The sequence below is a fragment of the Ursus maritimus genome, unplaced genomic scaffold (assembly GCF_017311325.1).
Source record: "Ursus maritimus isolate PB19 unplaced genomic scaffold, ASM1731132v1 scaffold_26, whole genome shotgun sequence".
Lineage (NCBI taxonomy): Eukaryota > Metazoa > Chordata > Mammalia > Carnivora > Ursidae > Ursus > Ursus maritimus.
In genome coordinates this window covers 6973227-6998554 of record NW_024425119.1, presented here as the reverse complement: position 1 = coordinate 6998554, position 25328 = coordinate 6973227, and the positions used below count along the sequence as shown (strand labels likewise).

The following is a 25328-nucleotide window of genomic DNA, read 5'->3' as shown; positions in this document are numbered from 1 at the left end:
TGGTTGTTTCCATTTTTTGCAATGGTTAATGATTCTATGTTAACTTTTGTCCATAAGTCTATTTCCTTTGGAGAAATCCTCTGCGTGGACTTACTGGGTCTAAGATATGCATATTCTAGGGGCTTCGGCCACAGGTAACCAGAGATTCTTCGCCACAGTCCCAGCAGGGTATGAGGGCAGAGGGCAGAGAGTGTCTCCCGCTGAGCGATGGGGGTCAGTGTGGACGGGTATGCGTGTTTGTCGAGCCCCCGCCTGGGCGTGGGTTCCCTGGCCTGGCCTGTGTTTGAGGCTGTCTTCCCAGCAGGGCTTTAGATCACTCACTATGGCCCCCAAGACGTTCAGATTCCTTTCCCTTAGGTCCGGCATGAGAACAGGTGTGTGGCACTGGAAAGGTGTCCCTGCTTCCACCAAGGCAGAGAGTACGCCCCAGGAGAAACCGTGACAATCGACTGCAACACTTGGTGAGCCCCTGGGAGAGGCTTTCCTGGGGACCGAGCCGTTGAGGTGGGGTGAGCGGGAGTGAGGACGCGGGGGCCCACACGGCCATGGGGCCTCTGACACTTGCCTCCAGCACCCTGTGGGAACACGGTTATTCTTTTCCTTTTCTCTGTGCCTTGGTTTCTCTATTTGTAAAGTGGGGGAGAATCCTTGTCCTCACCTGTGCTCACTCTGCATAGACACTCTCCCAGAGAGTAGTGTTTCCAAGAAAGGCCTCGGCCCATATCGGTCACTGCATGTGTGGCCAAGCTGCTGAAAGGTATGGGCTTTGGCAGGTCCCTCTCTGGACTTATACTGTCCCCTAAGCATACTGTAAATATCCTTGTAATGGCACGGTTCGAAAAGGACCTTCTGAGGGTGGCTGGTTTTCTTTTTCTCTGTGGCCACCCTTCACTGGCCCTTTGCTCCACTCACTCACTATGCTGTGACTTCTGGACTGTGCATAGCTTCAGGGGAAGGTCCACGTGGACAGAGGCAGGAAGGGCTGAGACCTGGAAGGGGCTTAGCTCTCTCTCAGGCCTGAGGTCTGAGCTTACCACCTCTGACGCACAGAGTGGGCTTCCTGATGTCAGCTCTGGTTACAGGGTGGTTGTGGGGGGATGGGGTGTTGTGGTAGTGGGCAAATCACTGTAGATTTAAACATAGCTATGTACACACAAAACCTCTCCTGGCAGAAGCTGATGGTCGATCACTGTTTTCCCAACTCAGAACTTTCCTGCTGTTGTGTCTTGTTCTCCCTGTTCACCTCAGAGGGCTCTCAACCTCAGTGGCTCTGTTCTGTAGAGCCCCTATGGCCACTCTCAGGCAAGTTCCAGGGAGGCTGAACTTCAGCAAATCCATAGCAGGTGGTCCTCAGAGCATCTGGGCTTCTTCCTGTGGCTGCCCGATCACCCTGGGTGACCTGTTTGCTTCTTTGCCTCGCTTTCCCCCTTGTAACAGGAGAGCAGCAAGGCTTCCCTCTCTCCTCCTTGGCCTTGTGCTCTAAAAACGTGACTGTTTATGACTGTGAACTGCCTTCTGGCATCCACACCCCACAGACAGCAGGTCCTTCACTTCTAGAGGCTTCCTGGAGGGTTAGGTGGCACCCCACAGTGATCTGCGTTCGTTCATTGTCTCTCGCTCCCCAATGCCTAGAAGAGCCCCTCACATCACACGGTCCATGGTCCATGGACCACGCTGGTCATCCTGGCCATTACTGTTTCTAGTGTCTGTCGGGACCGGAAGTGGAACTGCACGGACCACGTGTGTGATGCCACGTGCTCTGCCATCGGCATGGCTCACTACCTCACCTTCGACGGCCTCAAATACCTGTTCCCTGGGGAGTGCCAGTACGTTCTGGTGCAGGTGAGTGTGAGGGAGGGTGGGGGTGCTGTCTGTCTCTTGGAGGGGCCGGGAGGTGCTGACTGCCCTTTGGGGGTTTCTGGGTCAGATTCTGCTGTTCCGTCTGTAGAAACAGCTCTGGGGCTGATTTCTACTGGAGCAATTTTCCACCCCCTAAAAGAGGACCCTGAAACTCAGAGCAATGGTCCATTTTCCTTCAGCTGACCTGGAGACTTACAAGAACAGGGCGAAACTCCTTTGTTGATTGGGATGGGTGTGGGGGCAATGTTGCCACCAGCCGAAGTTTGCACCCACATGGAGTTAGAAAAACGCATCGGTTCCTTTTGGCAGATGTAGTCTTAGTCAGGATGCACTGTGAGAAGGGAGCCCAGGCTGGACTGAGCCCCCTCACCCTCCCTGCTAGTGCCCTGGTGAGTGGCCCCGGACAAGGGACTGTCGGAATAATCCCTGGAGTTGGCTTCCTGCCCTACGATCCTATTGTTCACCATTTCCATCTAGTGCAGTTCAGAAGGGGGGGCACAGAAAAGTCATGCTGCCCAGGAAATCTGAGGTGGTGAGTGAGGGCACTGGTCGCTCTGCTTCCCTCTCCCCACCATGTGGATTCCTGTAAACTTCTCTTGCTGGTTGACACCAAAGTGAGTAAGCAAGGAGGTATGAGTGCTTTTCTCATGAGGGATGAGACAACTTGACTCTGTGAAGCTTTAAACAAATGTGGTCTCTCTGTCTCCATTCTCGAGAGGAGGGGTAGCAGCTTGATGTGCTCTGAAGGGAGGACCACAAACCCATAGCAGCCTCAGCCCCAGAGGCAGAGCTGTGAGGCCCCTGAGTCAGGCAGTGAGGGTGCCTGGGCATGCACGTCTGCAGAGCATGCTGGGAGTGGGGCAGAACTGGCAGCAGCACAGAGCATGCTGGGAGTGGGGCAGAACTGGCAGCAGCACAGAGCATGCTGGGAGTGGGGTGGAACCGGGAGCAGCGCTGAGCAGCTGTGCTCAGAGCATGTTGGGAGTGAGCAGTGGCACCAGCTAACCAAGCCTCCATCTCCCTTGTCCCAGTGTGGCCCCAGAGAGGCATGCAGGGCGTTGGGGAGACAGATAGGGCATGAGCATTATGAAATGGTTTTACTGACATTTATGAACCTGGGGTGTATCCCCCTCTAGAGCTTTGCTACAGATTATATATGGCAGCCTGTCTTCTGATTATCTGCCTCCCAACCTTAGTATCAAAAGATGAGGTGACACCAACCCTAGGGCTCAACTGCCTAGCCAATTTCAAATGTGAGCTCCCCCGCAGAAAACATGACTAGACTAATTCAGTGCCCTGAGAAGCCTCTGGTCAGATCCACTGCTCCCCAGCTTTCCCCTGCCCAGCTAAAGCTTTCCCAAGTGGGCCAGTGTCAGAGTCCCTTTCAAATTGTACTTCTTTGTGGGTTGCTTGTTTTCCTTCATAGCCAGTCCTGTTGTCCCCTTCTGATACTTTGTCCTGGATCCTCCCCTTTCTCCCTTCTTCCTTTGGGGCGTATTATCAAGACTTGACTCTTTTTTAGCCAAATCTCAGCTGATGACAAGAACCACGTATAAAGCAACTGTACCTTTGTTCCCTCATTTACCCTTCACAGTCCCATTAACTCAACAGACCCATTTAACTTAATCCCACTGTTAGCTGATTCTGTCTTTTAGAGGGCAGATTGTATTTGTGTATGTGTCTGTGTCTGTGTGTCGGGGGGTATCAGAGAGGTAAGTGACTTGCTCAATGTATCCAATAAGTGGCAGAACAAAGGCTCACACCTTTTTCTGAGTGCCTTTTTTTTTTCTCCTATCATACCACAACAATAGTCATCATGGGGAGGTATTTGCTAGAAACATGTCCCCCTTTCCTTAATTTTCTATGCAAATGACCAGAAAGGACCAGCTCTCCCTCACCCTCTATTCCCAACCAGAGGTGGTAGCTCAGCACCATGGAGCTTGTCAAATGACCTTTGGTTACATTTCTGGGCCAGCAGTCCAGAGGGATCCAACCAGAATTGAGAGCCACGAAGTGCCATGTGGTCAAACTGTCCTATTTATCTGGATAAGACGAAGCACTAACAGGTTCTGGGTAGGGGCCTTCAGGCTCATGTGCTCAGCAAAGCATACCACAGGCCATTCCCCCCTCCTCCAACTTTCTCTCTCTTGTGCTCGCTGACTCTGGTTCATATGTAATGGCTGAAGATGACACACGTGTCCTTTCTCCCCCAAACCCCATCCCGTTCTCTTTCCCTCTCTCTCAGTTTCATTCTCTCTGTCTCACACATGCACGTGCATGGACATGGTAATATCCTTTAACGTGTATCCTTCAATGGTCTGAGATGACGAGATGCCCGTCTTCTGATCTGGGGAGAGGTAGCAGAGATAATATTTCTCTCCTGGCACCCCCTTTCCCCAGGATTACTGTGACAGTAACCCTGGGACCTTCCGGATCCTGGTGGGGAACGAGGGGTGCAGCTACCCTTCAGTGAAATGCAAGAAGCGGGTCACCATCCTGGCGGAAGGAGGAGAGATTGAACTGTTTGATGGGGAGGTGAGTGCCAGCCTTATCCCCTCCACCCTCATACCGTCTTTGTTCTTCTGTCAGCTGATTAAGAGCAGGCATCAAGCATTGTTTAGAACTTGGGTGATGGAGTTTTGTACAGCCATTAAGGAGCAGGCGGTAGAGCTGTGTCATCCGACCTTACCATATTCTATGAGAAGAACAGGTTGCAGATGACTATGGGTAATGCAATCCCATCTTAATAAAATAAAGGGCAGAGATGTGTGGGGAGAAGAATGGGTAACTTTATCTGCCAAAGCATAGTGCTTACCCCTGGAGGGTGGAGTGGAAATTGGAGGCAGGAGGCCTTTCCCTTTCATATATATATATCTCTGTATATGAAATATATAGATATAAATGTACACACTATCACATACACACATATCAATACACACACGTACATGTGATGCACACATGCACACATATGATATCCATATATCACATACACATTAGCACACATACATATACGTGTGTATCATGCATGTAATACACATATATCTCTATATGCACACACACATAAAATATACACACATTTATACACGCATGTGTACATATAACACATGCATGTAACACACAGATATATCACACGTGTATATATATGCATACACATATACACATGTACAGATATGTAATATATGTGTGCATGTGTACATGTATGTACACATAATATATATAAATAGCATGTATACGTATATCATATACCATATGCACACATATACATAATATAAACACGTATCATATATATACATATACACACATACATATCGATCATATCTACATATCTATATATATCTACATATGTATCACATATATGTCTATCATATATACATGTATACATATACATATACACACATATATGCATGTGATATATACATATATAATATGTACACATATTTACATATCCCTCATATATACACACGTATGTAATATATACACAAATATATACATATACATTATATGTAATACACACAAACATTTATTTTGGGAAGTAATGGTGTTTTGGGGTCTTTTACTTTGTGTTTTTCAGTTCTTTTCAGATAAAATCTTTTAAAAAGAGCTCAAAAGAGAAGGAAACAGATTCAGTCCTTGTGTACTAAGAGTTTATGAAGTGGTTCTCAGAAGGGTACAGAAGAACCACCTAGCATCTTGTTTGAGATACTGATCCTGGAGTCCACCCTGAGATTCTGACTCGTAGGTCTGGGCGGGACCCCGGAATCTGCATCCGGAGTGCCAGTGGGTCTGGACACCACACTTGCACTTCTGCTGGTCTGAGCGTCTTGTACTAGGGAGAGCAGGCTCTGGGCTCAGACCTGTCCTGGTGTCTTCATTTTGTTCCACGGTCTCAGCCCGCATCCCTGCCTTCTTGCAAATATGCACCACTGATCTCAGGGGGTCGGGGGGCGAATTCCCCATTATTAACTGTGGGTCAGCAGTGTCAATTCTCCTTCAAAGGACAGATGACAGGGAGTGATGTCCAATAGGAGTTGTGCACTTATGATCAGCTCTGCATGCGGTATATCACTAAGGAGAGAATCCTTGCCAAGGGGTGACAGGCCCTTAGCAACGACTTCAATTTTGTAAATTAGTCAGCCAAGCATGCTGAAATAGGCTCTGTGTGTTCAGCACTGGGGATAATTCGGCTAAGTCAAGGGCTCAGGTCCGAATCCTTCTGGAAACTGAAATCCATGATCCCTGCCACTAGAGCTGACCTCCTCAGTCTCCCTGTTCTGTCAGCGGAGGCTTCTGATGACAGGGACGCTGGGGAGCAGGAGAGCGGGGGAAGGAAAGGGAAGAGTCTAGTGCTCATTTATATAAATGGAGATATTTTTACATGAATTGCCTAGAGATGCTTCAGATATTATTCAGGTTAAAACCAATTTAGGGGACCACATGCATTTAATGATCCAGTATCAAAGATTCCTTTTTTGGTACGGTGACGGCTATTTTCTGCTAGTTGGCTTCATTGTATTTTTAATCTCCTAATTATGATTTTGCTGCCACCTCTGCTGCCATCCGCTAGTCATAGGATTCTTGGCCAGTGATAGGCAAGACGGACCCAGAAACATCCAGGCAGGGTGCTGGCCCGGAAGGCACATGCTGTGACCAGGTGGGGTGAGCAACTTGTCGTTCCAGAGGGCCGTGGTGGCAGGCAGGCGTGTGGGGCAGAGGGAGGAGCCGGTCACTCCTGCCTGCCCTCCACTCTCCCTGTTCTCGTGTTTGTCATCCTTCAGGTGAATGTGAAGAAGCCCATGAAGGATGAGACCCACTTCGAGGTGGTGGAGTCCGGTCAGTACGTCATCCTGCTGCTGGGCAAGGCGCTCTCCGTGGTCTGGGACCACCGCCTGAGCATCTCCGTGAGCCTGAAGCGGACCTACCAGGTCAGTGGCTTTTCTCTGTGTCCTCTTCATCTTGTCTGTGACTCACTGTTTGCACCTTCCTCAGCCCATGGGCCCTACCCACTGTCTCGGGAGAGAGTGGGTGATCCCCCAGCCCGGTCTCCCTCCCGACACAAGTAAGACCATGGATTCCAGGTGTGGAGTCCGCTTTGGCTGTTCCCTGAATTAGCTGCATGTAGGAAGGATGGTGGGAGGCCCCCTGCCCCCCCACCCAGCAAACAGTTCCTTGACTGGCCTTGCTAAGCACGCAGTTTATATCCACAAAAGAAGGAAGTGAAAGATCAGGCAACAGCTTTTCTTAAGGGTTCTTAACCGAAAGAGGCAAACCGGTCACTCACACTATTATGACAACCCTGCAAAATATTCTGGGGTGTGGCCTTGCCATTGAGCCATCGACCAGCCCGTTTGGAGAGCTCTTTGCAGAACTGCTGATACCCTGCTTTGGTGAAAGTGGTGGTATTTGTGGCCAGGTTCCGACAGCGTGTTGGGACTTTGTTTTTCTAACTGACATGTGTGGGACAAGTGCTTGTCTGCCCTGGTGGCTAATTTAGTCTCAGGGACATCTCTGATGTTCATTTCAGCTGTACGGAGGTGAGGCTGCACTGTGCCCACTCTCTTTCTGGAAAGCATTACAATGCACACATTCATTTATTCACCAAATCCTTGCTAAGCTCTAGGATGTGTCAAGCACTGTTCTGGGCACTGTGGATACAGTAGGGAAAAAACTATATATATATTATGTATATACTATACATATTGTTATTATACATAATATATATTATTATATATCCACCGATATCTGTCCATCTATCTACATATCTACACATCCATTCCCACATGTACATATATGGGTGTGTGTGTATATATATATATATATATATATGCACACATATATAAATGTTTCAACTCCTGTCTTAGTTTCCTACTGCTGCTTAACAAACTACCACAAACAGTAGCTTAAAACAGCGACATCTATTATCTTAAGGTTCTGGAGGTCAGAAGTATAAAGCTGGTTGGCAGGGCTGCATTCTCCTGGAGGCTTTAGGGGAGAATCCGTTTCCTTGCCTTGTCCAGCTCCTGGGGGCTGCCCACATTCCTGGGCTCGTGGTCCCATCCTCCATCTTCAAAGCCAACAGCACAGCCTCTTCCGCTGTCACCTCACCCTCCTCACTCTGATGCCTCCTCTGCCCCTTGTAAGACCCTGTGATTATCCTGAGCCTACCTACATTGGCCAGGACCATCTCTCCATCCCGAGAGCCTTAACCTTAATCTGCAAAGTTCCTTTTGCCATGTGTGGATTAGGGCATGGACATCTTTGGGGGGCTATGGTGTTGCCCACCCCAACCCTGGTGGAGATCATATTCTAGTGGGGCTAGTATTTTCACTTGGTTGGCCTGATGAGATCCGTCTGCAAAGGTGACATGAACAGAGTCTTCAGGGAAGGGAGGGAGGGGCTCATGTAAATATCCAGACAAGCGAGTTTAGGCAGGTGGAATAGCATATGTGCAAAGGCCGCCCGGTGCATGGTGTTTGGAGTGTTTGAGCAAGGAGGCCAGTGTAGCTGGAGAGGAGGGACTGCGGTGAGTCGTAGTTTACAAGGACAGGGGCCGTACTCTGGGGGCCATGAGGCCCTTTGTCCAACTGTGAGAACATTCTTCTTACATGTTTCCCAGTAAGTTCACCCTTGTACCAAACCAAATTCTCTGTATTGAAGTGAAATAGAACAAGTCACGTCTCTCTGTGCCAAGACAGGGCTCTAAATACATTTCAAGAGCATCGCACAGTTTCTTTTCCAGGCCAGATATTTCAGTTCTTTAGGTAGCCCTCATGTGATGGTTTCCATTCATTCAGTGATGACGCGTAAGTACACGCGCGTGCATGTTGTATGCATGAGAGGTGAACACGGAGACACATGAGATATGATGTTGGCCCTGGTGGCGTTCAGTACACAGCAGAGTCCAGGCCAGCCTGTTCTGGACAGACTGCGGTTGTTCAGATAATGGGCTTGCCTGTCCACAGTAAAGTAGGACCAGAACATTCCCCCTGTGGACCTGTGCGCTCTCACTGACGTGATGTGGAAGCACCTCCTCTCTCTGCTCGGCCTGTTACTGGGGGGAGAGATGGTTTATCCTGGAGCCACCAGGGCCAAGGCTGCCTGATTTTCACCTCTGCCCTTGGCGGACTGTGGGACGGGGGTGGGTTGTCGCTCTTCATGGATGACCTGTTTAGCTTTAAGAGGGGTTGCATGAGGAAGCCTGGGAGAGACCTTGGCGGGGACCCGGCTTTGCCGATTGCCCTGGTCTGCTTCTGGGTCTCCGTCCTCGTCCCTCTGCCGACCACCCCTTCCTCTGACGAGCCGGCCTCCTCGCTGCCCCAGGGAGCCCTCCTGTCCCGGAGTCAAAGAGTTTGCCCCAAGGTTTACAATTCTCACGATTGATCTCATCTTGTCTGTCAGGAGCGGGTGTGTGGCCTGTGCGGGAATTTTGATGGTGTCCAGAACAATGACTTCACCAGCAGCAGCCTCCAGTTGGAAGAGGACCCTGTGGACTTTGGGAATTCTTGGAAAGTGAACCCGCAGTGTGCCGACACCAGCAAAGTATGTCTGGGCTCTCTGTAGGACCCTGGAGGCCTGCTTCCCGGAACGTCCCCCCCAGTCTCGTGGGGCTGAGGGGTGGGGTGGGGCGTGGGGTGGCATGAATGGCCGGGGTGGCAGGGCTCGCCGGGAGGGTCTCTTGGATCCTTCTGGGTTGACTGGTTGGGGGTCTGACTGTGTCCTCTTGCCCTGCTCCCCAGGTGCCCCTGGACTCGTCTCCTGCCGTCTGCCACAACAACCTCATGAAGCAGACGATGGTGGATTCCTCCTGCAGGATCCTCACCAGTGATCTTTTCCAGGACTGCAACAGGCTGGTGAGGGCCGTGGGCTAAATGGAGGCAGGAGAGCGCTGAGGGCTGGTCCGGGGGCTCCGGCCCCTGGAGCGTGAGCTTTGCACTGCAGATGCTACCTTGGAGGCTTGGACATGACCTATATCCCGTCAGCTCTTTGCTCCCTTTCTTGGCTTCAGGCCGGGAAACAGGAGGCATAACGGCTGGTGTAGGAGAGCGGTGCCTGGCGAATCATTTCTTCTTCTGGGCAAGGTGTAGTTCTTCTAGGCCCCTGTCAGTGCTTCTCTGTTGGCCTCCGTCTTAGGGCTTGTCCCCCAACAAATGATCTTGTCTCCCACACGAGAGCCAGGGATTCATCTTGCTGTTACTGCTGCGTGCCCGACCTGAGCACCCCACGCCCTCAGAAAGGCCTCGAGCTCCGGCTTCTTGTCTGACAGAAACGCTTCTCTGGCCTGTACTCTAGGGATTTTGAGGCGTCATCTTATGACCTCTTTTCGGGTCTTTATCTCAAAGGGTGACAAGCAGCTCCCCAAAGCTGAATTCGTGTGCTCTCTGTCTCTGTATGAATGTATAGACACACGTATGTGCGTGTATGTGGGTAGTTACATATGTACGTGCACGCAGCCACGTGCGCACCCACGCCGCTCTGTGGCGCCACACGTGGGAGGGACTGGCCGAATTCCTGTACCCAGCGCTGCTCCTATCCATCCCCTGATTTGCAGTCCCTGAGGATATACTCCAGAGGGTAAACAGAACTGCCTGGTTTGGTGGAAACCCTGGGCGTCTGAGTTGGAGGAATGCTGAGAGCCAGGCAGCCATGGGAATCAGGATTGTTGGAATGTCTTGGAAACAATGACTCCCTTAGTGTCTGGATTCATTCCTGTCACAACTACCTTGGAGAAGGCCAGTGTGGGCAGCGGTGTGTGGGGGCGGAGATGGTGGGAAGTGGTTACCGTGGTTGAATGCGGGTGGGGGGTGGCTAGGCTTGGGGGCAGAGTGCGGGGGGGCCCGGCCAGCTGGGCTGTCCAGCAGAATAGCCCCACAGCACCTCAGCGAGGCCATGCGAGCAGTCCTGATGCATTTCCTCCTTCGCTTTGCGGAATGGAGGCAAGGGAGGAAGGTGACCAGCTTGTACATCTGCTTGTTTTACGTAGAAACACCCAAACACCCGTGAGGTTGGGAGTGGGTTGTGGGGCTGGCTGGCTGGCTGAGCAGGTATGTGGAAAGATGGATCGAAGAGAAGTTCTATACAATTCTAAGGCGTATTACATTCTATGAGGGCCAGTAGCACTCCTGTATTCAACTTTTCTTATTGAGTCCAGATTAGAACATGGGAATTATGCCTTTGTACCCACTCCTTGTTTGGGCCACGGACCAGCATGCCTCCCTCCTTCCGGGGCCCCCCATTGCCCTACTCTGAGCGCCGGAATGTTCTCACCCAGACCAAGAGCCAGAGTTCCTAAGTTCTGCCCAGGCCTGGGCCCACCTTGCGGCTCCCTTGCAGGTGGCCCCTGAGCCATACCTGGACATTTGCATCTACGACACTTGCTCCTGTGAGTCCATTGGGGACTGCGCCTGCTTCTGTGACACCATTGCTGCCTATGCCCATGTGTGTGCCCAGCACGGCAAGGTGGTGGCCTGGAGGACAGCTACATTGTGTCGTGAGTCCTGATGTCCCTCGTGGTCTCAGACACCCTCCCTCATCCCCTCATGGATCTAGACTTTAAGACCTCAAAGTGGGGTGCAGGAGGACTCCCTCATGGGAGAGAAGACAGAGTTCCCATATGGGGCTGGATGGCTGGGGGCTGAAGGGAGTTAAGACACTGATGTGAGTGAGGAGGGACGGGGGACAGCGATTGAAGACATTAATATGTAGAGAAATTCCAGAGGAGGGAGAAGATGGGACAGCAACGAAGAGAAGAGGGAAGTCAATTAAGTGATTAATTTATCAATTAAATTCAGTATCTTTTAATTAGATGCTATTGTATTTGCCAATGTGAGTGAGAAACGCATACATTTCTATAGAGTCTGTCTTCCTCAGGTGTGAGCAGCTGATTGTTTTTATACAGAAAACCGATTCAGAACCATTTGGTTCCTGGTTATGTGCTTTTTATATTTATTTTAGATTTTATTTATTCGAGAGAGAGAGAGAGAGCGCGCGCACAAGCAGGGGGAGCAGCAGGCAGAGGGAGAAACAGACTTCCCACTGAGCAAGGAGCCTTACGTGGGGCTCGATCCCAGGACTCTGGGATCATGACCTGACCTGAAGGCAGACACTTAACTGACTGAGCCACCCAGGCACCCCTGGTTAGGGGCTTTAAAACCCCTGTGGCCTCGAATACTGGTGACTCCCATAGCTGCTTAGTTCCCCACCATCACTGTCACCTCCCCAGGGCCATCACCCCCAGGGGTCTCATCACCATCTCTTGGGGGGACTTGGCTGCAGTCCCAGCTTCTCGGGTTGCATAGATTGGTTGTGCTCTGTCTACACAGCCCAGAACTGCGAGGAAAGGAATCTCCACGAGAATGGGTATGAGTGCGAGTGGCGCTTTAACAGCTGTGCCCCTGCCTGTCCCATCACGTGCCAGCACCCCGAGCCACTGGCGTGCCCTGTGCAGTGTGTTGAAGGCTGCCACGCACACTGCCCTCCAGGTAAGGCACCTGCCCTGGGGTCGGGACGGGCGGGAGGGCTGGGCCGGCAGGAAGGGCGCTTCCCCCTGGTGCTCCTCTTCGGCCTTGGCCCGTGCTGCCCTGTCTCCGTTCCTGCCACCCTGGGCCCTGCTTCTTGGTGCCCTTTCATCCAAGCCAGGCCAGCCGTGATTTTGTCAGGTTGAGCTCCTGTGCAATGCATGTGTACCCCGATTTATGGGCCTATCACCGAGAGCACTTTGTGATAGAACTTTCTGCAAGGATGGGACAGTTCTGCTGAAACATAGCTTCTGTGTCTGAAGAATTGAATTTTCAGTTTTGTTTAGTGTCAATTCACATGTAAATTTAGCTCATTGCCTGTGGCTACTGGCTACTCTAGGGGGTAGCATAGACGTGGAGTAATCAGCTATATTCTTTGCTGGCATGAGAAAACCCTTGGAGAGAAGATTTCATTTTTGCTGAGGCTTGGGTGTGGTGAGGTAGGGTGAGGTAGGGTGAAGGAATAGCCCTTCCCGTTCTGGCAGAGGCATAAATCAAGGCCCAAAGAAGGAAAGTTGCTCCCTGGGTGGTGAGGTGCCCCCTGAGGGAGGCAGGCAGAGCTAGCTTCTGGGACGCCCCTTTAGTTAAAACTGAGTCTTCCTCATGGGAAAGGTGAGAGTTTTGCCTGCTAATGAGGGATGTGTCCTGCAGGGAAAATCCTGGATGAGCTTTTGCAGACCTGCATCGACCCTGAAGACTGTCCTGTGTGTGAGGTGGCTGGTCGTCGCTTGGCCCCGGGAAAGAAGATCACCTTGGACCCCGATGACCCGGAGCACTGCCAGATTTGGTAAAGCAGACCCTCTGGTGTTTGAAGCAAAGAGTCTCATTCTCTTCTCTGGGTCCTGCTCAGAGGTGGAGGTCTGGGGAAGGACTCGGCTATGTGAATTGAGAGGTTGAGTGTTGGGTTGGTTTCTTTTGTTTCTAGTCTGCTTCTCTTTAAGGACAGACCACATTGCTTCCCCAGAAAACACCTCCTAAGAGGCTGGGGTTTTTAGCCTGTTCTCACGTAAGGAAGGAGGTAGTTCCCTTACTGCCCCTGGAGGTCGCATCTAGTCCAAGGACAGGTGCCTCTGGAAGTCAGATTTCTTTTTTACTCAGAGCCCTGACCCCTCAGTATGACATAGACAACTTGGGGCCACAGCTGAGGTCCCAGGACGGGGCTTTTGTATTTGGGAGGGAAGACACTTATCCCTGCACCCTGCCTCTCACTCGGATTGCCTCTGGGAGCTGGCCTCTGGGGAGGTGAGAAGGAGTCCTCAGGGTGGGCTCTGAGCTTTCTGAAGCTCTGCTCCCAAGTAGGGAACATGTATTCAGACGTTGATGAGTTTAACACCACACCCTGACACTGATCGAGCCTAATGGGAGCTTGAACTTGAGAACTTCAACTTTCTGGGGAAGGGCTGTGGCCACAGCTGCCAGATGGATCCCACCACGGCCATCTGTACAAACAAGGGGGAACACGGCCTGGGGCAAATTTACTAGCAGACAGGAAACTAGAAAGTATGTCACTCATGCATTGTTAACTAAAGATTGAAGCAATAAATCGTGTGGGCCACGGGGAAGTAGGAATTAACTTCCCGGTAAGATCCTGCCTGCCTACCTTCCCCATGTTGAAACAGAGGCTGTAAGGAATAAAGAAGGGGGTGATTCCAACACTGGCCTGGGGTTCTGAGCCACACAGGCATGAGAGCTTAGAGCCCTCTCCCAACCTGCCCCTGCTGGACTGTGGGCAGGGGCAGCTACCAGGGTGCATACCATGGCTTCAGACAGCTGCGGACAGTAATTCCAAAGCAGGCTGGGGACATCGCCTGGGAGGCAAGCCATAGGGGACACTTCTCAGGGCTCAGGGCACTGCTGCCTCTCGGCTTTACTGGGGGTGCTGAAGGCAAGTTGCTTCGTTTGAAGGCAGAGCATACAAATAGGAGAAGGTCCTGGCCTCTATGGGTGTCTCCCATAGGGCACTGATTTCACCTGTGGTCTGGCATACTTTGCCATTTCTAGGACACTGGTGAGGAGTTACCAGACGGGACTGGAAACTTGGCCTGGTAGTGCCAGAATTTATGTGAGGGCAAATGCTCTGCTACGGACTTGGGGTATGCGCTTGGGGCTGGGTGCAGGGCCTAGGCTCTCCCTGGCATATGGCAGGTGCTCACCACATGGTTGGAGGAATGAAAGAACGAGCCACTGTCTTTTCCTCTAACATCTTGGACCTTCCTGAATACTATTTCCAACTTTGTTATGGGATAAAGTTGGGATTTTGAATCTTTGTTCATCTTTCTAGAATGTTTTTACTCCACTTTTTTCTGTGTTTCTTAAGGCCCAATGTATTAAACATGGTACAAAATTTATTCGGCTTAAATTCTGGTACAATAAATAGGGTAAAGCATTTATCTTCAATAGGACATTCACATGCCTTGGCCAGCATCAACATTTTAGAGCTATATTTGTTTTTGGAGACCTTGGGAGGGTTTTGGATATATTGGATATATTTGTTTTTGGATTATAATTAACTATTTATGCTGCTAGTGGTGTAGGTTGAAAGACATTGACTTTGGATGGCTGTGTGGATGGCCTGGCAGCAAGAAAGATTCTTCCTCAGGTGCTACGAGAGGTTGGAGATTTGGCTTCTAGAATAAAGGGAGGCCTTTGCCGCATGTGTAGGGGTGCTATTTGGGGACCTATGTTACAAAATGATGTGTCACTTGGGTGGGGAGTGATCCATGGGAGCTAAGCTCAGGTAGGCCAGGCAGGTCGTTGAACAGGCAGGCGTGGAATGGCTCTAGATAAGGCTGAGAAGTGCCCAGAGGTTCTTCCTCAACCATTTCTGGTTTTCTCTCTCTACTGCAGTCATTGTGAGGGCGTCAACCTCACCTGTGAGGCCTGCAGGGAACCGGGAGGCCTCGTGGTGCCCCCCACGGAAGGCCCTGTCGCCTCCACCACCGTGTATGTGGAGGACACCCCAGAGCCGCCCCTCCATGACTTCTACTGCAGCAAGCTTCTGGACCTGGTTTTCCTGCTAGATGGCTCCTCCAAGCTGTCCGAGGACGAGTTCCAAGTGCTGAAGGTCTTTGTGGTCGGCATGATGGAGCGTCTGCATATCTCCCAGAAGCGGATCCGCGTGGCCGTGGTGGAGTACCACGATGGCTCCCACGCCTACCTTGAGCTCAAGGACCGGAAGCGACCGTCGGAGCTGCGGCGCATCGCCAGCCAGGTGAAGTACGTGGGCAGCGAGGTGGCCTCCACCAGCGAGGTCTTGAAGTACACGCTGTTCCAGATCTTTGGCAAGATCGACCGCCCCGAAGCGTCCCGCATCGCCCTGCTCCTGATGGCCAGCCAGGAGCCCCCGAGGCTGGCCCGGAATTTGATCCGCTACGTGCAAGGCCTGAAGAAGAAGAAAGTCATTGTGATCCCCGTGGGCATTGGGCCCCACGCCAACCTCAAGCAGATCCGCAACATCGAGAAGCAGGCACCCGAGAACAAGGCCTTCGTGCTCAGTGGTGTGGACGAGCTGGAGCAGCGAAGGGACGAGATTATCAACTACCTCTGTGACCTTGCCCCTGAAGCACCTGCCCCTACCCAGCACCCCCCTATGGTCCCGGTCACTGTGGGTCCGGAGCTCTTGGGGGTTCCATCATCAGGACCCAAAAGGAACTCCATGGTTCTGGATGTGGTGTTTGTCCTGGAAGGGTCGGACAAAATTGGCGAGGCCAACTTTAACAAGAGCAGGGAGTTCATGGAGGAGGTGATTCAGCGGATGGACGTGGGCCAGGACAGCATCCACGTCACGGTGCTGCAGTACTCGTACACGGTGGCCGTGGAGTACACCTTCAGCGAGGCCCAGTCCAAGGGGGAGGTCCTGCAGCACGTGCGGGAGATCCGATACCGGGGCGGCAACAGGACCAACACCGGGCTGGCCCTGCAGTACCTGTCTGAACACAGCTTCTCTGTCAGCCAGGGGGACCGGGAACAGGTCCCTAACCTGGTCTACATGGTCACAGGAAACCCTGCCTCTGATGAGATCAAGCGGATGCCTGGAGACATCCAGGTTGTGCCCATTGGGGTGGGTCCTCACACCAATGTGCAGGAGCTGGAGCGCATTAGCTGGCCCAATGCCCCCATCCTCATCCAGGACTTTGAGACGCTGCCCCGAGAGGCCCCTGATCTGGTGCTGCAGAGGTGCTGCTCTGGAGAGGGGCCACAGGCCCCCACCCTCGCCCCCACCCCAGGTATGCAGGCATCTTGCCCGATGGGAGGGCTGCCGCGGGCTGGCGGCAATGCAGTTCTTGGGTTCTAATCCTGCTTCCCTGCTCTGTGCCTTCAGTCAACCCTGGTCTTCAGAGAGCCTTGTTTCCTCACCTCCCAACCGGGGGTATGCAACTGTGATCCTTTCAGGGGGCAGGATCTTTCCTTACTGAGTGTGCTTGTAAGTTCAGAGGTTACACCAGGCTGCTTTTAAAATGTAAACAATATCAAGGATATACAGTGAAAAATACAAGTCTTGCTTTATCACACAGCCTCATCCCCAACCAATCCTACTCCTTGCTTTAGAGGTAACCTGTTAAATTTGGTGACTCTCAGCTTTGACCATGGTGGACGGATAAAATCACTCTAAGTAGCTGGTGATCTTTGGGGCAAAGCCAGGAAGTTAGGTGACGGGTTTAGTCCTCAGATTCTAGAGCCAGACTGCCTTGGTTTGAAATTCAACGCTGCCACTTACCAGCTGGGGAATTTGGGGCAATTTATTTTTGGTAATTTGGGGTAATTTTGAGTAAGTGCCTCTGTGTATGTCTGCTCATCTGTAAAATAGGCATAACAATAGTGCTTGTGAAATGCTTAGAACAGTACTCGGCACACAGCCAAGTGCTCAAAAACTGGTTGCCCCCAGAGCTATGTGACCCTCTTCTTAACTGATGCTAATGTCGAATCAGGTCCTAGTTCTTGAGCAGAATGTTGAAGACATTCCTTGGTGTGTTTGGGACCATCCCAGAATAACTTTTTTTTTCCCCCCAAAGAGCTTTATTGTTTTTTCTAATTGAAGTATAATTAACGCACAGTGTTATATTAGTTTCAGGTGTACAACATAGTGATTCAACGATTCAGTGCTCATCACGATAAGCGCTCTTAATCCCCTTCACCTACTTCACCCCTCCCCCCCGCCCCTCCCCTCTGGGAACCACAAATTTGTTCTCTGTAGTTAAGAGCTTGTTTTTTTTGATTTGCGTCTTTTTTCTTCGTTCATTTGTTTTGTTTCTTGAATTCCACATGTGAGTAAAATCATATGGTATTTGCATTTCTCTGACTTATTTCACTTAGCATTAGGTCAACCCTCTTGCTCTACCCATGTTGTTGCAAATGGCAATACTTCATTCTTCTTATGGTTGAATAATAGTACATTCTGGTGTGTGTGTGTGTGTGTGTGTGTGTACACCACATCTTCTTTATCCACTCATCTGTGGATGGACACGGGCTGCTTCCATGTCTTGGCTGTTGTAAACACTGCTGCAGTAAACATAGGGGTGCCTGTATCTTTTCGAGGGTGTGGGAAAAAGAACCCTTGTGCACTGCTGGCGGGAATGCAAATTGGTGGAAAAGAGTATGGAGGTTACTCAAAAAGTTAAAAATCGAAATACCATATAATCCGGTAATTCCGCTATCGGGTATTTACGCAAGGAAAATGAAAGACTTTCACCAGAATAACTTTCTTTTAACATCTTCTGATCCTTGCACTTGGTGTAAGTGCCTTTGTGTCTTGGTTTTTGTTTTAACCAGAGCCACAGGTTTATTGACATTCTTGTGGTGTTTCTGCTGAGCAGAACAGCACTAGTATCATCTTATCAAATCTCTGCATGGCCTTTTGGCCAGAGGCTGTTTCTGCGCTGTGATCGTGACTCTGCCCAGACATTACCAGGAGCTCCGGTCATGCACAGCTGGACCACCATAGAACACGTTGACCAGCCCTAACATCTGACGGCACACAAGCCTGTCCCCTAGCCCTCGGCTGCCACTCCCTCTCCTTTAGCTACCTATCTCCTTATTGTGCCACTCCGGTATTTTGTTCAATTCTCGAAGAGTGGCAGCCTCCAGTTACTGAGGGCGCCGATGCCTCTCACTTTCATCTGTAGGCATATAAACTGCCTCTGTGTGGACTCGGAGTCTTTCCAATGTGTCCAGACCTGGGGCACTCATGGGCCCTTCTTGCTCCTCCCTGGCCCGTGTTCCCACCGTGCGGGACCAGGGGAGACACCCTCCCCTTTGTGGTGCCACGCGGCCGGCAGCATCCTGCTCCCCTTGGATGCGCCGTATGCTGGGGGGGCCTGGAGGCCGGCCCCCTGCTGCCCCTGCGTGCTCACCCTCCTGCTCTCTTCACAGACTGCAGCCAGCCCCTGGACGTGGCCCTCCTCCTGGACGGCTCCTCCAGCTTCCCCGCTTCTTACTTTGAGGAGATGAAGAGTTTCGCCAAGGCTTTCATTTCAAGAGCTAATATAGGTGAGTGATGCCCTGGAAGGAGCGGGTGGGGAAGGAGCGCTTTCTGGGGGCTCCACCCGATCCAGGATGCGATTCCCATATTGTCTTTCCTGTCAGGGCCCCAGCTCATGCAGGTCTCCGTGCTGCAGTACGGGAGTACCACCACCGCCGCCGTGCCATGGAACGTGGCCTATGAGAAAGCCCATCTCCTGAGCCACGTGGACCTCATGCAGCGGGAGGGAGGCCTCAGTCACATTGGTAACCTGCTGCTATGGCCAGGAGCTTCGTCTGGTCTTGATTCTTGGCATCCAGGGCTGAGTGACCTTGGCCGGTCCCTTGGCTCGTTGGGCTAGTTTCCTTTCTGGTAAAGTGCGTGGGCCTAGCTGCTCTTCCGGTTCTCAGTGTGTGTTTCTCTGTCTCTGAATCGTTCCGTTTTGACCACCTAAGGATCTCCCGTGAGACAGGATGCCCGACGTTCCTGCGGTCAGGACTGACTTGGTGCGTTCTGTTCTCCATTCTCAGGGGATGCTTTGGACTATGCTGTGCGCTATGTCACCTCAGAAGTGCACGGTGCCAGGCCTGGAGCCTCAAAGGTGGTGGTCATCCTAGTCACAGATGTCTCCGTGGATTCGGTGGATGCTGCAGCCGATGCCGCCACGTCCAACCGTAAGTGTCCAGTGTACAACCCCGAGACTCTCTTAAACCACCAGAGGACTGAAAGTGGGCCGGGGCGGGGGGTGCTTTTGGGTGGACTTGGTGGTTGTGAGTGCTGCAGGGCCACGTGTGGCCTGGTTTCAAACAGCAGGAAGTGGCCCAATCCCCGTGTTACTTAGAAACCAAACAGTAACAAATATGCGTTTGTCCTTCATTGGTCTGCGTGCTTTCGGCTGTCACCTGTAATTTCCCCACATTTTCCCTTTGTGTCCAGGGCTGGGTCAGACCTCCACACCTTTCTTTTTTGAGGTGGTGTCCTTGCTCTGTCCCCACTCTCACCACTTCTGAGGCCAGAGTGACTCATTATGGGGCCGTGGGAACCATCAGACCTTCACGTATGCAGAGCCCTCTTCCAGTACCAGCCTAACAGGTGTGGGTGGGGTGCTGGTCTGAAAAGAGAAAGGGTGCAGCTTTAGGAAAAGGGACAGGTGTGAGCATGACCCAGGCTCGGTGCCCCATGCTAACCTATGCTGTGAATAGCAATGAAATGGGAGCCAGGGCAGGTGGCATCGTGCCAGGGGAGGGCCGGGTGAGTGGAATGATGTTAAATCCTTGTGTGGCCACCTGGAGACTTGTTCATCCTTCAAAACCCTGCTCTGGAGTTGTCTTTGCTCTGATGTCTTCCTAAGAGAGTTATTCACTCCCTTTTCTGTATCACATCTGAATAACTCAACACGTGCAAGACATGTTGTATTTGTTGGTTACATATCTGTTTCTTGCAGAACTTGGAGGTCTTGGAAGGCAAGGGCAACATCTTGCTTATTTTCCTGTCATCTGTGCATGATGCACAAAATAGGTGGCCATCTAATGTTTGTTGAGTGAATGAAGGGGAGTTTATGAAATTGATTATTTTAGGGAAAAGGACCCTAAAAGGGAAAGGATATACATTTGGTCATACAGTGAGCTAATGAGAACAGAAAAGTTGCCAGTAGAAAATCAGCTCTAACTTTAAGCAAACTGCAAATACCTATAACTTTCCGGAGAACTGAATTTGGGAATTTCAGGATGGACACATGTCTTCTCTAGTATCATGAATCCCAAGCAGTTGCAGTCTGGGGAAAACAGACGTGCTCTAGGGCAAGTCATTTAACTGTTGAAAGCCTCAGTTTCTCATACTCCGGAGTGCAGCCTATGATGTTTTCTCTTCTTACACTCACCCCCCCGGGGGTGGTCTCATTCAGTTTCATGGGTCTAAATCTGTTCATACACCACTGACCACAGACAATATTCCTGTCTCCTGCCTGGATCTCTCGCCTTGACTCCACCTCGATGTTCTAAAGAGAAACTCAGCATAACCAAATTCACACCTGAATCTCCTTCTACAGTCTTTCCCATCGGAGACAATGGCAATTCCGTCCTTTCAGTTGCTCAGGCCAAAAACTTCAGCATCTGTGATTCCTCTTTCTCTCTCAGACCCCTGTCCACAAACTACAGCTCTGTCTTCAGATATATTGAGAATCCCACCACGCCATACCACGCCCACCACGGCCACCCCTGTCTCCCACCTGGACAATTGTAAGAGCTTTCTGATGGAACTCCAGCCGCCACCCTTGTCCCCTGTAGTTCATAATCAACATGGCAATGGTAGCGACCCTTTAAAAATTGGTCAGCCCCACGGCGCTTGGGAGGCTCAGTCGGTTAAGGTCCTGACTTTTGATTTCGGCTCAGGTCGTGATCTCAGGGTTGTGGGATCGAGCCCAGGGTCGGGCTCCACGCTCAGTGCAGAGTCTGCTTGAGGATTCTCTCTCTCCCTCTTCCTCTGTCCTTTCCCCCCTTAAAATAAACAAATCTTAAAAAAAAAAATTGGTCAGCCCATGTCACTCCTCAGCTCCATAGTCTTGGCTGGCTTCCCATTTCATTCAGAGAACATGTCGTGTCCTTACGTGGCCTATGAAGCTTTGCATGGTCTGTGCCTCACCCCCTCTCTTATTTGCTCTGTTCCCGCCACCCTGGAGCGTGCTCTCATACTTCCGCTTGGGCCCTTGTGCTCACTGTTCCCTCTGCTTGGGATATCCTCGTGGCTCCTTCAGTCCTTACTTCAGGTCTCTGCTTGGATGTCATCTCTTCACCAAATGCTTCTCTAGCCATCTTGCGAGAAATAGTAATTCCCACTCCTACCCCTGGGCACTCCCATCCTCATATCCCATCTTGTTTTTTTCCTAAGCACTCATACACATCTGAAATACTGGATATTTACTTATTTTTGTGTTTGGCGTCTGTCTCTGCTCCATGCGAGGGCCACAAAGACAGGGACTTCACCTGCTCGGCTCACTGTGTCCCCATTGCTTAGAATTGTACCCAACACGGAGTGGTGTCATTAACGTTAGTTGACTGAATGTCTTGCTCACAGGGTTGGTTTAGGTGACCCATCTGGAAAACATGAGGCTCTGTACAGATGCGGGGTACAGCTTCAGGTCTGTCCATTTGGGGTCCAGCTGACCAAAGCAGGTTGACACAGACCCTTTCTTGTTCCTCTGCTGACCCCAGGAGTGACAGTGTTCCCCATTGGAATTGGGGATCGGTATGACGAGGCCCAGCTGAGGAGGTTGGCAGGTCCAAATGCCGGCTCCAACGTGCTAAGACTTCAGCGAATCGAAGACCTCTCCACCGTGGCCACCCTGGGAAATTCCTTCTTCCACAAGCTGTGCTCTGGTGAGTCTCCTCATGTCTTTCTTACCCCCCCAAAACACAAAAACAAACCCCAAACAACAAAACCCATTCTAGAGACCTGAGGTTGGCCAGGCATAAGCTCTGGCCTTGAGGAAGATGGTTACGTAGACCAGGACCTTTAAGTCTCTGCTCATGGAAAGTTCGTACGACAGACGTCCAAGGGGCGACCAGAAGGTTCTCTGTGTACAGCCCTCCTTCCATGCTAACTGTCCATCAAGACTTTAGCAGAGATAGCCTGTGCTTACTTGTGCAGAGTGACCGTGGACAAAGAAGCCGGGAACCCCAGCATCCCACGACCATGGTCTTCTTCCCCACGCCCTCTATCCATCTTCAGCATGTGTATACAGGGCCTTAGAGAAACAGCAACATAGAATCTAATACCAAAGTACCATAGTTGAAATTGACTTAGAATTTTTTTTTTACTAGATATGATTTTTTTTTACCTGTTTTTATTTTCCTTAAGTAACTAGCTGTGAGTCAATACCTACTACAGAGTTATTGCCCTTTCCTACTGGAAGATAGCTCTCCTGGCAGGACTCTTAAAGATCTCTTTCAGATTTTGGGGCTCTTGCCTCATTCCCTCCCCCTTCCCCTAACTAGGCACTGGTCTACATGTGAAATGGGAAAAGGAGATACCGACCATGCACTGTAGGAATTTCTGTGTTCTTACTGTGGTTATCGCCATAATTATTAAGAAACACAAAGCATGCAGGAAAAACCACAGGATGGCCACCTCTTAGCCTGGCGGACCTGCATCCTTACCGTTAAACCCTTTCAGATCCTTTGCAGAGTGAAGTCCACTTCATGGACGAGCCTGGGGGTCCAAGCAGACATCTTGAATGGCTTGGAACTTCTGCATAATGGGTGGGAACTCAGATCTTATTTGTGTCTGTTTCAGGGTTCGTTAGAGTCTGCGTGGATGAGGATGGGAACGAGAAGAGGGTGAGTTCCTTTCAGCTGACTTTGAAAGAAAGATCAGAAATGAGTATTTGGGGTGCTTGTTCCCCCTTGTTCCTCTTTCTGTCTTGGTCCGGTTCTCGCTCTTACCATTATATCCTGCTTTGTGTGTGTGTGTGTGTGTGTGTGTGTGTGTGTGTGTGTGTAGAGTTTCCACCTGTAAATCTTGTGTTCTGCATCCTTGCTGCTTGGGCCCATGTCCAAATTCTAGTTTCTGTGTCCTCAGAGGGGGTCAGTTGCCCGGTTGATGGGCTTAGGGCAGGACTGACTCAGCCTATGCCTGCCCAAATCTGCTTCTTTCTTCTGCAGCCTGGGGACGTCTGGACTTTGCCAGACCAGTGCCACACAGTGACTTGCTTGCCAGATGGCCAGACCTTGCTGAAGAGTCATCGGGTCAACTGTGACCGGGGGCCAAGGCCTTCATGCCCCAATGGCCAGCCCCCTCTCAGGGTGGAGGAGACCTGTGGCTGCCGCTGGACCTGCCCCTGTGAGTCTATTGCTTCACCAGCCTGGATGGTGTTATAGGGACAGTGCTTTTAGCATGGCCTTGCAAAGAGGTAGACCAGAAGGCCCTTTCCCTCCTCACTACATGCAAAATGCTCCCTTCACCCATGTTCCCTCCCCCTTGTGTCCTTTGGACGTGTTTTCATTCAGTCCCAGGGATCATTGTTCTCCTGTGTCTTTGGAAGCACTTCCCCAGATAATGCATAACCAGAAGGAAAATTGATTTTCTGAAGTCAGTGCTCAGCCTGGCTGTTGGCAAGTCAGCCTTCTGGAGTCTATGCTGGAGAAGTGTAGCAGTGAGAGTGATGCCCCAGAAAACTGTCCACTCACACCTAGAGCTGTATGGGAGTTGGGTGCTGTGGTACGTCATCACAGTGGCCTGGTGTAAGAGGAAGACATAGTCAACTCCATCTTGTGCAAACCCATGGAGGGCATTCATCCACGGGGGTGGGTCAACCCTCTGCCTCATGGTTGGGAGAAATGGTTGCGTTTGGCGGACCTACTCAGCATAATTACTATGCTGAACAGACACAACTGGTGGGATAAAAGCAAACTTTATTTTATACCCCACTCTCCCTTGACAATTTATTTAATGGGTTAAATGATCTCCCTGGACTGGATGAGAATGCTTCCAGACCTCATGTCATTTCTGTTTACTCATAAAGAGTTCTATGGTTCCTTTACATTATAAAGCAAATTTTCAACTTGGTAATTAGGCGTCCACTCCTGTGTAGTTATCAAAACCTTAAACTTAAGTTAGAGTTAAAACAGCTCCCTAATCTCAGTTTGGGCTGCCTGCACCCAGGACAGGGCTGTCTTCTGCTTATGGGACGCAAACCCATGTCTGGGAGGGGCCTCTTGAAAGTTCTGTTCATAGGCTTGGGTGTCCCATTTGTTCCTAGTGGTACACCTGTGGGTGTGAGACTCACAAAGCAATAGGAGCTTTGTGCCAACAAATTTCTTCTGAAATTCAGTCCCTTAATACCCCTCTGGAATTCCTTTACACCCTTGACTTTTTTTTCTCTTTATATTCTCTTTTTTCAGAAGAAGTAAAACTTGCTTAAGGTTCTTTTTTAAAGGATTAAAAAAATTTAAATTAAAACCATTTAAAACATTTAAACCTTTCATTTTGAATAATTTCAGATTTACAAAAAATGTTGCACGAACGGTACAAAGAATTCCTGTAGATCTTTACGCAGGTTGGAGTATCTTACATAATCACAGTAAAACAATCACAATCAGGAGTTAACATCCGTAAAATACATCCATAAAAATCTTAGTTTTTGTCAGTTGTCCCACTACTGTATTTTGTTCAGATGCAGGATTCCACCCAGAATCACACGTGGCATTAGGCTGTCACGTCTCTGTAGTCTCCTTAAATCTGCAACAGATCCTTAGTATTTCTTTAATATTTATAACCTTGGCCTTTTTTGAAGAGTTCTGGCTAGTAATTTTGTAGAATGTCCCTCAATTTGAGTTCGATTCAGGTTATACATGTTGTCAAGAATACCCCAGAAGACACACTGTGTCTTTTTTGGTTCCTCAAGAGGAGGCACATGATGTTAATTTGCCTCATTACAGGTGATGTTAAGTTTCATCACTTGGTTTAGGTGGTATTTACCAGAATTTTCCAATGTAAAGTTACTG

At 50.5% G+C, this 25328-nt stretch overlaps 1 protein-coding gene across 2 annotated transcripts in view; it reads left to right on the top strand.

The window, feature by feature from the left end:
• The window catches only part of VWF (von Willebrand factor), a 140347-nt gene that overhangs the window by 72217 nt on the left and 42802 nt on the right, over nt 1-25328 (top strand). For both annotated transcript variants that reach the window (XM_040642061.1, XM_040642060.1), the window contains 16 exons: nt 358-461; nt 1704-1842; nt 4261-4395; nt 6636-6782; nt 9256-9396; nt 9594-9707; nt 11188-11344; nt 12177-12335; nt 13023-13158; nt 15219-16597; nt 18741-18857; nt 18954-19094; nt 19359-19502; nt 22038-22202; nt 23119-23162; nt 23487-23664. In XM_040642061.1, coding sequence (XP_040497995.1) covers nt 358-461; nt 1704-1842; nt 4261-4395; nt 6636-6782; nt 9256-9396; nt 9594-9707; nt 11188-11344; nt 12177-12335; nt 13023-13158; nt 15219-16597; nt 18741-18857; nt 18954-19094; nt 19359-19502; nt 22038-22202; nt 23119-23162; nt 23487-23664 — 3400 coding nt within the window. The remainder of the gene's footprint in view (nt 1-357; nt 462-1703; nt 1843-4260; nt 4396-6635; nt 6783-9255; nt 9397-9593; nt 9708-11187; nt 11345-12176; nt 12336-13022; nt 13159-15218; nt 16598-18740; nt 18858-18953; nt 19095-19358; nt 19503-22037; nt 22203-23118; nt 23163-23486; nt 23665-25328) is intronic.